The sequence below is a fragment of the Gobius niger genome, assembly GCF_951799975.1.
Source record: "Gobius niger genome assembly, contig: SCAFFOLD_59, whole genome shotgun sequence".
NCBI classification, from domain to species: domain Eukaryota; kingdom Metazoa; phylum Chordata; class Actinopteri; order Gobiiformes; family Gobiidae; genus Gobius; species Gobius niger.
The window spans coordinates 173303-185744 of NW_027639207.1; the positions used below are offsets into that span (position 1 = coordinate 173303).

The window sequence follows — 12442 nt, forward strand, 5'->3', positions numbered from 1 at the left end:
ACAGATACTACTACTGCAAGTACTGCTAATACTACTACAGATACTACTACTACAGATACTACTACTACTACTACTACAGTTACTGCTCGTGTCCTTCACATATTCTCCCTGTACTGAAGTAACTGCATGTCTGACTGAATATTTATTTCTGAAGTAAAGCTTGTTAGTTGAGTCGTCTGTACCGGGGTGTTCCCGTCCTCTGCCTGGTGATTGTTTTTTTCCTCTCAGTTCACTCCGGACGATCGGGTTCTTGTTTCTGAATCTGCCGTGATGCTCTTTCACCACCAGATGGCGCCTAAACTATATAATAACTGTGGAATCCTGTGCCCGGTACAGACGACTGTTCCCCTGATGTAAACTGTGACTGTCGCCCTGTGGACTACACTTCCCATGATGCACCTCTGTCAATAATAAACGTTTTAAACCGACACAGTTTTCAAAGTCAATCATTTTATTTCCCAAAACAGATTTAGACAAAGAAGTCGAAGCCCCGGTCACGTTTAGATTTAATATAATAATGTTTTAACAATAATATAATGTTATAATAAAATAATAATGTAAGAACAATAATATGATAATGTAATAATAATAATGAGGACCGGAGAATCCAGGCGCTTCAGCACAAGGCCAAGTTCAGCCACTGAAACAGAGACATGTTTAAGGACAAATGTACTTTATTCTCTACAGCTCAGCTTTACCCAAATCTAAAAGCTTCTTTAAAAAAAATCGTCAAAATAGTGACGAAACGAAGATGAAAACTAACAACAAAAACAACAAAAACACTTCAAACTGTGAGGAAAGAAACATACGATCAGCTTTGTAGGCCTTAGCTTTCAAATGAGAATTAACCTTGTTGCTCTGAAGTGAAGAAGCTTTTAGATTTGGGTAAAGCTGAGCTGGAGAAAATGCAGGGTTATATTATTTAATTTTCTCATCTTTGCACCAAAAACACATTTGTTCCAAATATTAACCTCTCACTGTTTCCCAACTCTTAGTTTTTACGGAGCCCTGGAAGCGACGCCAGACAAAAACTATTGAGGGTGAAACTGTTTTTTGAACAAATATAAAAACGTAACAAAAAAAAAAAAGTACAAAAAAATTATCTCAGAATTTTTTTTTTTTTAAATGTATCTTGGGAGAACATGATAATTGTCTCGTTCCCCCGAGATAATTAAAAAATATATAAATATATATATATCATTCTTATATATCTTCTTCCAAAAAATTGTTTTTCACATTTATTTTTTACCCTGAGATAATACTCTCGTTCCCCTCAGATAATCTTTTTGGAAACTTTTTTTTACGTTTTCATGTTTCTTAAAAACAAAAAAAGGTTTTCACCCCTCACATTGTTTCTGTCTCGTGTCACTTCCAGGCCTCCGTAGTGTCTCCACATTTCTGCTGTTTCTCTTTTGTGTAAACATGAGCGTTTGAAAGAACGAGCTCGTACCTGAGTCATGTCCACCTCGATGTGTCCGGACGAGTCGGGCTCCATCTGCTCGAACATGTCTGGAAAACACAGTCACGGTGAGGCGCTGAGCGAGGAGCCTCTGCAGCAGGACTAGCAGTATCTGTAGTACTATCTGTAGTATCTGTAGTAGTATCTGCAGTATTAGTACTCACTGAACATGGTCTCCAGGCGGATCAAACAGTTGGTGAAGTTGTCGAAGTCGATGGTCAGGTTCTGTTCACTGTAACGAGCCACGAGCAGCTGGTGCAGAGGGTTATTCAGGGAGAAGCCTGTAAACAAACAAACAAACATGTAAACAAACATGTAAACAGAGCCACGAGCAGCTGGTGCAGAGGGTTATTCAGGGAGAAGCCTGTAAACAAACAAACAAACATGTAAACAAACGTGTAAACAGAGCCACGAGCAGCTGGTGCAGAGGGTTATTCAGGGAGAAGCCTGTAAACAAACAAACAAACATGTAAACAAACATGTAAACAGAGCCACGAGCAGCTGGTGCAGAGGGTTATTCAGAGAGAAGCCTGTAAACAAACAAACAAACATGTAAACAAACAAACAAACATGTAACGTGTAAACAGAGCCGCGAGCAGCTGGTGCAGAGGGTTATTCAGGGAGAAGCCTGTAAACAAACAAACAAACATGTAAACAAACATGTAAACAGAGCCACGAGCAGCTGGTGCAGAGGGTTATTCAGGGAGAAGCCTGTAAACAAACAAACAAACATGTAAACAAACGTGTAAACAGAGCCACGAGCAGCTGGTGCAGAGGGTTATTCAGGGAGAAGCCTGTAAACAAACAAACAAACATGTAAACAAACATGTAAACAGAGCCACGAGCAGCTGGTGCAGAGGGTTATTCAGGGAGAAGCCTGTAAACAAACAAACAAACAAACATGTAAACAAACATGTAAACAGAGCCACGAGCAGCTGGTGCAGAGGGTTATTCAGGGAGAAGCCTGTAAACAAACAAACATGTAAACAAACAAACAAACATGTAAACAGAGCCACGAGCAGCTGGTGCAGAGGGTTATTCAGGGAGAAGCCTGTAAACAAACAAACAAACAAACATGTAAACAAACATGTAAACAGAGCCACGAGCAGCTGGTGCAGAGGGTTATTCAGGGAGAAGCCTGTAAACAAACAAACAAACAAACATGTAAACAAACATGTAAACAGAGCCACGAGCAGCTGGTGCAGAGGGTTATTCAGGGAGAAGCCTGTAAACAAACAAACAAACATGTAAACAAACAAACAAACATGTAAACAGAGCCACGAGCAGCTGGTGCAGAGGGTTATTCAGGGAGAAGCCTGTAAACAAACAAACAAACATGTAAACAAACATGTAAACAAACATGTAAACAGAGCCACGAGCAGCTGGTGCAGAGGGTTATTCAGGGAGAAGCCTGTAAACAAACAAACAAACATGTAAACAAACATGTAAACAGAGCCACGAGCAGCTGGTGCAGAGGGTTATTCAGGGAGAAGCCTGTAAACAAACAAACAAACATGTAAACAAACGTGTAAACAGAGCCACGAGCAGCTGGTGCAGAGGGTTATTCAGGGAGAAGCCTGTAAACAAACAAACAAACATGTAAACAAACATGTAACGTGTAAACAGAGCCACGAGCAGCTGGTGCAGAGGGTTATTCAGGGAGAAGCCTGTAAACAAACAAACAAACATGTAAACAAACATGTAAACAGAGCCACGAGCAGCTGGTGCAGAGGGTTATTCAGGGAGAAGCCTGTAAACAAACAAACAAACATGTAAACAAACATGTAAACAGAGCCACGAGCAGCTGGTGCAGAGGGTTATTCAGGGAGAAGCCTGTAAACATAAACATGTAAACAAACATGTAAACAAACATGTAAACAGAGCCACGAGCAGCTGGTGCAGAGGGTTATTCAGGGAGAAGCCTGTAAACAAACAAACAAACATGTAAACAAACAAACAAACATGTAAACAGAGCCACGAGCAGCTGGTGCAGAGGGTTATTCAGGGAGAAGCCTGTAAACAAACAAACATGTAAACAAACAAACAAACATGTAAACAAACATGTAACGTTTAAACAGAGCCACGAGCAGCTGGTGCAGAGGGTTATTCAGGGAGAGGCCTGTAAACAAACAAACATGTAAACAAACATGTAAACAAACATGTAAACAGAGCCACGAGCAGCTGGTGCAGAGGGTTATTCAGGGAGAAGCCTGTAAACAAACAAACATGTAAACAAACATGTAAACAAACATGTAAACAGAGCCACGAGCAGCTGGTGCAGAGGGTTATTCAGGGAGAAGCCTGTAAACAAACATGTAAACAAACATGTAAACAAAGGCCTAAAGCCGCACAGATGTGAACATGTAACGTGCACGGACCCGCCTCCTCCACGGCTCCTCTCATCTCCATGGAGCTCATGGTCCCTGAATTATCCACGTCTTTCTCTCGGTAGATTTTCTGTTTCAGAAACAAAGAAAACGCTCGGATTAAAAACTCTCTCGGCTCAAACACAAACTTTAAAGTCTGACTTTTTACCAGAAACTGTTCGATCTTCGTCCAGAGGATTTTAAACTCCACCAAGCCCAGTTTCCCACTGCCGTCGTACTGCAGCAGCGTCAGGGAAACAGCGCGCACGTGTGGGAGACTAAACTAAAAACTAACACTAAAAACACAACTAAACACTAAACCAACACTAAAACTAAACTAAAAACTAAACCCACTGCCGTCGTACTGCAGCAGCGTCAGGGAAACAGCGGGCACGTGTGGGAAACTAAACCAACACTAAAAACTAAACTAAACCAACACTAAAACTAAAAACACAACTAAAAACTAAACTAAATACTAAACCAACACTAAAACTAAAAACAGAACTAAACACAGAACTACAGACAGAGACTGACTTACATATGAGCAACTATATCAGGTTTACTGTTTTTGATGTTTTCATATAAAATAAGGCGTTTTATTCATACAAATCTAAACACTGTTCAGAGACTGGTTTAAATGTGTGACAGATTAGTAACAAAGATTTACTCAGAGGGATTTTAGATCTGGTTTAGTTTGGGAATAAACTAGTTATTAGTAACTAAAATCTGTTACTTGTGTTGTTTTAAGAAAAAAAGGCTTAAATATTTGAGGTTTTCAAAACAAAAGACATAAATTTGTGAAGTTTTCAAAGTAAAAATCTTATATTTATGAAGTTTTGAAAATAAAAGTCTTAACTTTGTGAAGTTTTCAAAGTAAATGTCTTGAATCTGTGGTGCTTTCAGAATAAAAGTCTTGAATGTGTGGTGTTTTCAGAATAAAAGCCTGAGGGTGAGGATACGTCCAGGAGGTTGATCATGTTCCTGCAGGTGTCGATGCTGAAGCCGCTCGTCTGGATGTCGGAGCCTGAAACACAAAACACGGGTTTGACCCAATGTCGTTTATATAAAGCCTGTGTGTTTATATAAAAGCAGGTGAGTTTATAGAGTTTATATAAAAGCGGGTGTGTTTATATAAAAGCAGGTGTGTTTATATAAATCCAGTGAGTTTATAGAGTCTATATAAAAGCAGGTGAGTTTATATAAATCCAGTGAGTTTATAGAGTCTATATAAAAGCAGGTGAGTTTATATAACAGCGGGTGAGTTTATAGAGTTTATATAAAAGCAGGTGAGTTTATATAAAAGCAGGTGAGTTTATATAAATCCAGTGAGTTTATAGAGTTTATATAAAAGCGGGTGAGTTTATAGAGTTTATATAAAAGCAGGTGAGTTTATATAAATCCAGTGAGTTTATAGAGTTTATATAACAGCGGGTGAGTTTATATAAATCCAGTGAGTTTATAGAGTTTATATAGGTGTGACTGACGTTTGGTGACCACGCGGTTGAGGATCCTCTGCAGCTCGAACACACAGATCTCTGCGTCCTGAAGGAAAACACAAAACTCACATGTTTGGATCAAAGGACAATCCCAAGATGGCCGCCTCGTTAAGCTAACAGACATGCTAACAGGCATGCTAACAGGCATGCCAACAGACATGCCAACAGACATGCTAACAGACATGCTAACAGACATGCCAACAGATATGCTAACAGACATGCTAACAGACATGCTAACAGACATGCTAACAGACACGCTAACAGACATGCCAACAGATATGCTAACAGACATGCTAACAGACATGCTAACAGACATGCTAACAGACACGCTAACAGACATGCCAACAGATATGCTAACAGACATGCTAACAGACATGCTAACAGACATGCTAACAGACACGCTAACAGACACGCTAACAGACACGCTAACAGACATGCCAACAGATATGCTAACAGACATGCTAACAGACATGCTAACAGGCATGCCAACAGACATGCCAACAGACATGCCAACAGACATGCTAACAGACATGCTAACAGACATGCCAACAGATATGCTAACAGACATGCTAACAGACATGCTAACAGACATGCTAACAGACACGCTAACAGACACGCTAACAGACACGCTAACAGACATGCCAACAGATATGCTAACAGACATGCTAACAGACATGCTAACAGGCATGCCAACAGACATGCCAACAGACATGCTAACAGACATGCTAACAGACATGCCAACAGACATGCTAACAGACATGCTAACAGACATGCTAACAGACACGCTAACAGACACGCTAACAGACACGCTAACAGACACGCTAACAGACACGCACACAGACACGCACACAGACATGCTAACAGACATGCTAACAGACATGCTAACAGACATGCTAACAGACACGCTAACAGACACGCTAACAGACACGCTAACAGACATGCCAACAGATTTGCTAACAGACAGGCTAACAGACATGCTAACAGACATGCCAACAGATTTGCTAACAGACATGCTAACAGATACGCTAATAGACACGCTAACAGACACGCACACAGACATGCTAACAGACACGCTAACAGACACGCTAACAGACACGCTAACAGACATGCACACAGACATGCTAACAGACATGCCAACAGACACGCTAACAGACATGCTAACAGACGCGCTAACAGACATGCTAACAGACATGCCAACAGATTTGCTAACAGACATGCTAACAGACATGCTAACAGACATGCCAACAGACACGCTAACAGACATGCTAACAGACATGCTAACAGACACGCTAACAGACACGCTAACAGACATGCTAACAGACATGCCAACAGACACGCTAACAGACATGCTAACAGACATGCTAACAGACGCGCTAACAGACACGCTAACAGACATGCCAACAGACATGCTAACAGACATGCTAACAGACATGCTAACAGACATGCCAACAGATTTGCTAACAGACATGCTAACAGACACGCTAACAGACATGCTAACAGACACGCTAACAGACACGCTAACAGACATGCCAACAGACACGCTAACAGACACGCTAACAGACACGCTAACAGACACGCTAACAGACACGCTAACAGACATGCTAACAGACACGCTAACAGACACGCTAACAGACACGCTAACAGACACGCTAACAGACATGCTAACAGAAACGCTAACAGACACGCTAACAGACATGCTAACAGACACGCTAACAGACATGCTAACAGACACGCTAACAGACACGCTAACAGACATGCCAACAGACACGCTAACAGACACGCTAACAGACACGCTAACAGACACGCTAACAGACACGCTAACAGACACGCTAACAGACACGCTAACAGACACGCTAACAGACATGCTAACAGAAACGCTAACAGACACGCTAACAGACACGCTAACAGACACGCTAACAGACATGCTAACAGACATGCTAACAGACACGCTAACAGACATGCTAACAGACACGCTAACAGACACGCTAACAGACACGCTAACAGACACGCTAACAGACATGCTAACAGACATGCTAACAGACACTGACCTGCCCGGCGAGCTTCTCGAACAGGTTCTGGAAACGCTCGTCCACATCGTCCTCGTCGATCTCGATCTGAAACATCAGAGTGAGTTTTAGAGCAGAATATTTAAACGTATGCAGTAAAAACGTTTATTCATGTCCTTGTTTTGTGTAGATTTAATGTGTTTGTAGTGATGTGTTTGTAGTGAGCCTGATGTGTTTGTAGTGACGTGTTTGTAGTGAGTCTGACCTTCTCCACGCGGCTCTCTACAGGGTCGTCCAGCTCCCTGTCACAGAACAAAGGGTTAAAGGGACATTTCAGGATTTCTGACACACGTTGTCCAGAGTGTTGTTGATTTATGGAGATTTTTTTCGTCTTTATATATTATTTTAATAGTTTTAAGAGTTTAGTAGTGCTCGGCTAGTGCTGGACAAGTGCTCGGCTAGTGCTGGACAAGTGCTCGGCTAGTGCTGGACAAGTGCTCGGCTAGTGCTGGACAAGTGCTCGGCTAGTGCTGGACAAGTGCTCGGCTAGTGCTGGACAAGTGCTCGGCTAGTGCTGGACAAGTGCTCGGCTAGTGCTGGACAAGTGCTCGGCTAGTGCTGGACAAGTGCTCGGCTAGTGCTGGACAAGTGCTCGGCTAGTGCTGGACAAGTGCTCGGCTAGTGCTGGACAAGTGCTCGGCTAGTGCTGGACAAGTGCTCGGCTAGTGCTGGACAAGTGCTCGGCTAGTGCTGGACAAGTGCTCGGCTAGTGCTGGACAAGTGCTCGGCTAGTGCTGGACAAGTGCTCGGCTAGTGCTGGACAAGTGCTCGGCTAGTGCTGGACAAGTGCTCGGCTAGTGCTGGACAAGTGCTCGGCTAGTGCTGGACAAGTGCTCGGCTAGTGCTGGACAAGTGCTCGGCTAGTGCTGGACAAGTGCTCGGCTAGTGCTGGACAAGTGCTCGGCTAGTGCTCGGCTAGTGCTCGGCTAGTGCTGGACAAGTGCTCGGCTAGTGCTGGACAAGTGCTCGGCTAGTGCTCGGCTAGTGCTGGACAAGTGCTCGGCTAGTGCTGGACAAGTGCTCGGCTAGTGCTGGACAAGTGCTCGGCTAGTGCTCGGCTAGTGCTCGGCTAGTGCTCGGCTAGTGCTAGGCTAGTGCTCGGCTATTGCTAGGCTAGTGCTCAGCTAGTGCTGGACAAGTGCTCGGCTAGTGCTGGACAAGTGCTCGGCTAGTGCTGGACAAGTGCTCGGCTAGTGCTGGACAAGTGCTCGGCTAGTGCTAGGCTAGTGCTAGGCTAGTGCTAGGCTAGTGCTCGGCTAGTGCTCGGCTAGTGCTAGGCTAGTGCTAGGCTAGTGCTAGGCTAGTGCTAGGCTAGTGCTCGGCTAGTGCTCGGCTAGTGCTAGGCTAGTGCTAGGCTAGTGCTCGGCTAGTGCTCGGCTAGTGCTAGGCTAGTGCTAGGCTAGTGCTCGGCTAGTGCTGGACAAGTGCTCGGCTAGTGCTCGGCTAGTGCTCGGCTAGTGCTCGGCTAGTGCTCGGCTAGTGCTCGGCTAGTGCTCGGCTAGTGCTAGGCTAGTGCTCGGCTAGTGCTAGGCTAGTGCTGGGCAAGTGCTCGGCTAGTGCTCGGCTAGTGCTCGGCTAGTGCTAGGCTAGTGCTAGGCTAGTGCTCGGCTAGTGCTAGGCTAGTGCTAGGCTAGTGCTCAGCTAGTGCATGTCTATGGTAACTAGTAGCCTGCATTAAAAACATCCCTCTTTTAGGGCTGGGAAAAAAATCGATGTGATTTAAAAATCAAGTTGGTAGGTCAAGTAGATTCATATTTTCCAAAAATCGATTTTTTATTTTTGCATTTTTATATATATATATATATGTATCTCAGGGGAACGTGATACTTATCTTGGGGTAAAAAAAAGAAATGTTATTTATTTATTTTATTTTTTTTCCATAAGGATTTTTCCTTTTTTTTTTTTAATGTTTTTACCCCTGTGATAATGATCACATTCCCCCCGAGATAATTTGTTGGAAAATATATATATATATATATTTTATATTTCTTTAAAAAGAAAAAAAAGTTTCAAAATTTATTTATTTATTTAATGTATTTTTAACCCCAAGAAAAAAAAAAAAACGTTCTTTTTTTTTTTTTTTTACCCCTCAATTTTTTTTTGTCTAATGTCACTTCCAGGGCTACGTCTTTTTTTTTTTTAAATGGGAAGGAAAAAAATCGAATCGTAAATCAAGTGTTTTATAGATATATAAATATTTTTTTCTTGTTGAGTAAAAATAACAATGGCCCTGCCCTTTTTAGGAGCATGCTCCGTCAGAGCTGGGGGGAGGAGTCTGTGTATCCATGATTCCCCTCGTACGAGGTCATCATGGAAAACGAGGAGGAATGAGGAGGCGGAGTCTATCTACAGTCTATGATTTCACCATTCACCCCATTGGACGCCTTATTTTACTACATTTATTCTTCATTCTCAAATTTCTTTTCAACTATATTTTGTGCTCCCATATTTATTTATTTTGTTACTTTCCCCCCACTTATCCCACATCAGGATCAGGTGTTTCAGACGACAGGTGCGTCGCTCGTGAGGATTAGAATAAAAGAATCTCCCGCAGTAACATAGTGGATTTACAGGACGTTTCAGTAAATAAACCTCTCTGTCCTGGAACTCTCCAGAGGGACAGATGTTGAGATGTTCTGACTCACTGGAAGTCCGCCTGCTTCTCGCTGAACACCCGCACGCAGAAGTCCCCGTTCAGGTTGGGCTCGAAGGTGGACGGCATGATGAGGTACTCGCCGGGCGGCAGCACGAAGCGAGAGCAGACCTCCCTCAGGTTTATGAAGGTCTCAGAGCGAGCGGCCGAGGCGTGGCGCAAGAAGAACGAGCGGTTCAGGTGGACGTTCCTCTGGCCCTGGAACTAAACAAGAACTTTGTAATGAAACTAAAGAAGGAGCGGTTCAGGAGGACGTTCCTCTGGCCCTGGAACTAAACAAGAACTTTGTTATGAAACTAAAGAAGGAGCGGTTCAGGAGGACGTTCCTCTGGCCCTGGAACTAAAGAAGAACTTTGTTATTATGAAACTAAAGAAGGAGCGGTTCAGGAGGACGTTCCTCTGGCCCTGGAACTAAAGAAGAACTTTGTTATTATGAAACTAAAGAAGGAGCGGTTCAGGAGGACGTTCCTCTGGCCCTGGAACTAAACAAGAACTTTGTTATCATGAAACTAAAGAAGGAGCGGTTCAGGAGGACGTTCCTCTGGCCTGGAACTAAACAAGAACTTTGTTATCATGAAACTAAAGAAGGAGCGGTTCAGGTGGACGTTCCTCTGACCCTGGAACTAAACAAGAACTTTGTTATGAAACTAAAGAAGGAGCGGTTCAGGAGAACGTTCCTCTGGCCCTGGAACTAAAGAAGAACTTTGTTATGAAACTAAAGAAGGAGCGGTTCAGGTGGACGTTCCTCTGGCCCTGGAACTAAAGAAGAACTTTGTTATCATGAAACTAAAGAAGGAGCGGTTCAGGAGGACGTTCCTCTGGCCCTGGAACTAAAGAAGAACTTTGTTATCATGAAACTAAAGAAGGAGCGGTTCAGGAGGACGTTCCTCTGGCCCTGGAACTAAAGAAGAACTTTGTTATCATGAAACTAAAGAAGGAGCGGTTCAGGAGGACGTTCCTCTGGCCTGGAACTAAACAAGAACTTTGTTATCATGAAACTAAAGAAGGAGCGGTTCAGGAGGACGTTCCTCTGGCCCTGGAACTAAACAAGAACTTTGTTATCATGAAACTAAAGAAGGAGCGGTTCAGGTGGATGTTCCTCCACATTTCGATCTGATCTTGCAGACGACGTGTGTGTAACCTACGTCTCCTAATGCCATGCTGTAACCGCAGCCCTCCGCCACAAGTGGCGCTATCATAAAAGTGCCTGACGGTCATCACTTCCGAGTCGGCCCCACTGCTCCCGCTGTGACCGACTTAGAACTGCTGCACGATACCAACCACCAAAAGAACCGTCACAATCTTCTGATACCCTAAGAAACACATCTCGAAAGTTGACGGTGAGTTACCAGAACCTGTTTTGCGTTGTAGCACTTTGCCAAATGTCCGACAGTCGTCACCAAAATAGTAACTTAACTAAAAGTCGCTACTTCCGTGTTCGCGGTCGCCGTTCCTCTAACAGTTGGGCCCTCAACTACAGCGGTGTCACTGCACCTCCTCACAGCAGACACTCACTACTGTGTGCTATATTAGCCCTTTGCCGATACCTCTTTTTGTTTAGATGAAATATGCATGTTTTCATATGCTACCAGAATGCTAACAGCCCATTGAAATGCATAGGGTTTCGTTAGCTCATACAATGAATGAAGCTTCTGATTGTTTTGATTATGTTGCGCAACTATTTTGATGTTTACATTTATTTTTAATAAGCTATACTGGGCTTCAGTATTGATGAATTCACTGAAGTTACTAGTAACTGATTACTGACTGATAGTTTCATTGTGAACTTATGTTTTTTTCCTGATCTTGTTTTCAGGTCAGGTTTTTTTTCTTAGCTTTTGCCCCAGGAATTCCTCTGCTAGAGGTGACGAGCTGAAATGAACCGACACTGGTAGGAACTTATCATTCCTCTTCTGTTGCCTTTGCTGGACACTTTTTGTTGGATTATTCTTTTTTTCCTCAAGTTTTTGTTTTTTTTTTAACTCTGAACGGTCTTGGACAAGGATCGGTTTTCTGAACTTTGCGTTTTGGATAAAAGGATCGTAAACCAAACTAGATATTGCGTTTTGAAGAAAAACTTATGAACTGAACTCTAAAACAAGAACTTAAACCGGACTATTTGACTAAAGGTCATAAGGGTTTTTTGGACATTTTTTTCCCTTATTGTCGTCGTTGTGCACTTTAAACAAGGCCTTATTTATATTTATTTGTTACTGTGTGTTACTATTTTTCTTTTGCTTGAATATACGTCACTTCAAATCTTATTTCTGTGCATCGTGTTCATCATTTCCCCCAAGCTCCTAAAACGAACCTGGTTTTTCTGTTCAGTCATATTCCTCCGTTGCAATACAAGTCCTAACCTTATTACACATTAATTGAGCGTTACATGTGTCTCAGCTCTA

The 12442-nt window shown here is 42.9% G+C and overlaps 1 protein-coding gene across 1 annotated transcript in view; it reads right to left on the minus strand.

The window, feature by feature from the left end:
- Positions 1-570: 570 nt before the first annotated feature.
- The window catches only part of LOC306982758 (calpain-2 catalytic subunit-like), a 38088-nt gene continuing 26216 nt past the window's right edge, over positions 571-12442 (minus strand). Inside the window, exons 12-21 of the mRNA XM_079583216.1 lie at positions 10033-10244; positions 7593-7629; positions 7370-7435; positions 5310-5367; positions 4785-4849; positions 3995-4063; positions 3838-3916; positions 1624-1740; positions 1451-1509; positions 571-640 (exon numbers count right to left, since the gene is read on the minus strand). Of these exons, the coding sequence (XP_079439342.1) occupies positions 617-640; positions 1451-1509; positions 1624-1740; positions 3838-3916; positions 3995-4063; positions 4785-4849; positions 5310-5367; positions 7370-7435; positions 7593-7629; positions 10033-10244 (786 nt within the window). The 3' untranslated portion in view covers positions 571-616. The remainder of the gene's footprint in view (positions 641-1450; positions 1510-1623; positions 1741-3837; positions 3917-3994; positions 4064-4784; positions 4850-5309; positions 5368-7369; positions 7436-7592; positions 7630-10032; positions 10245-12442) is intronic.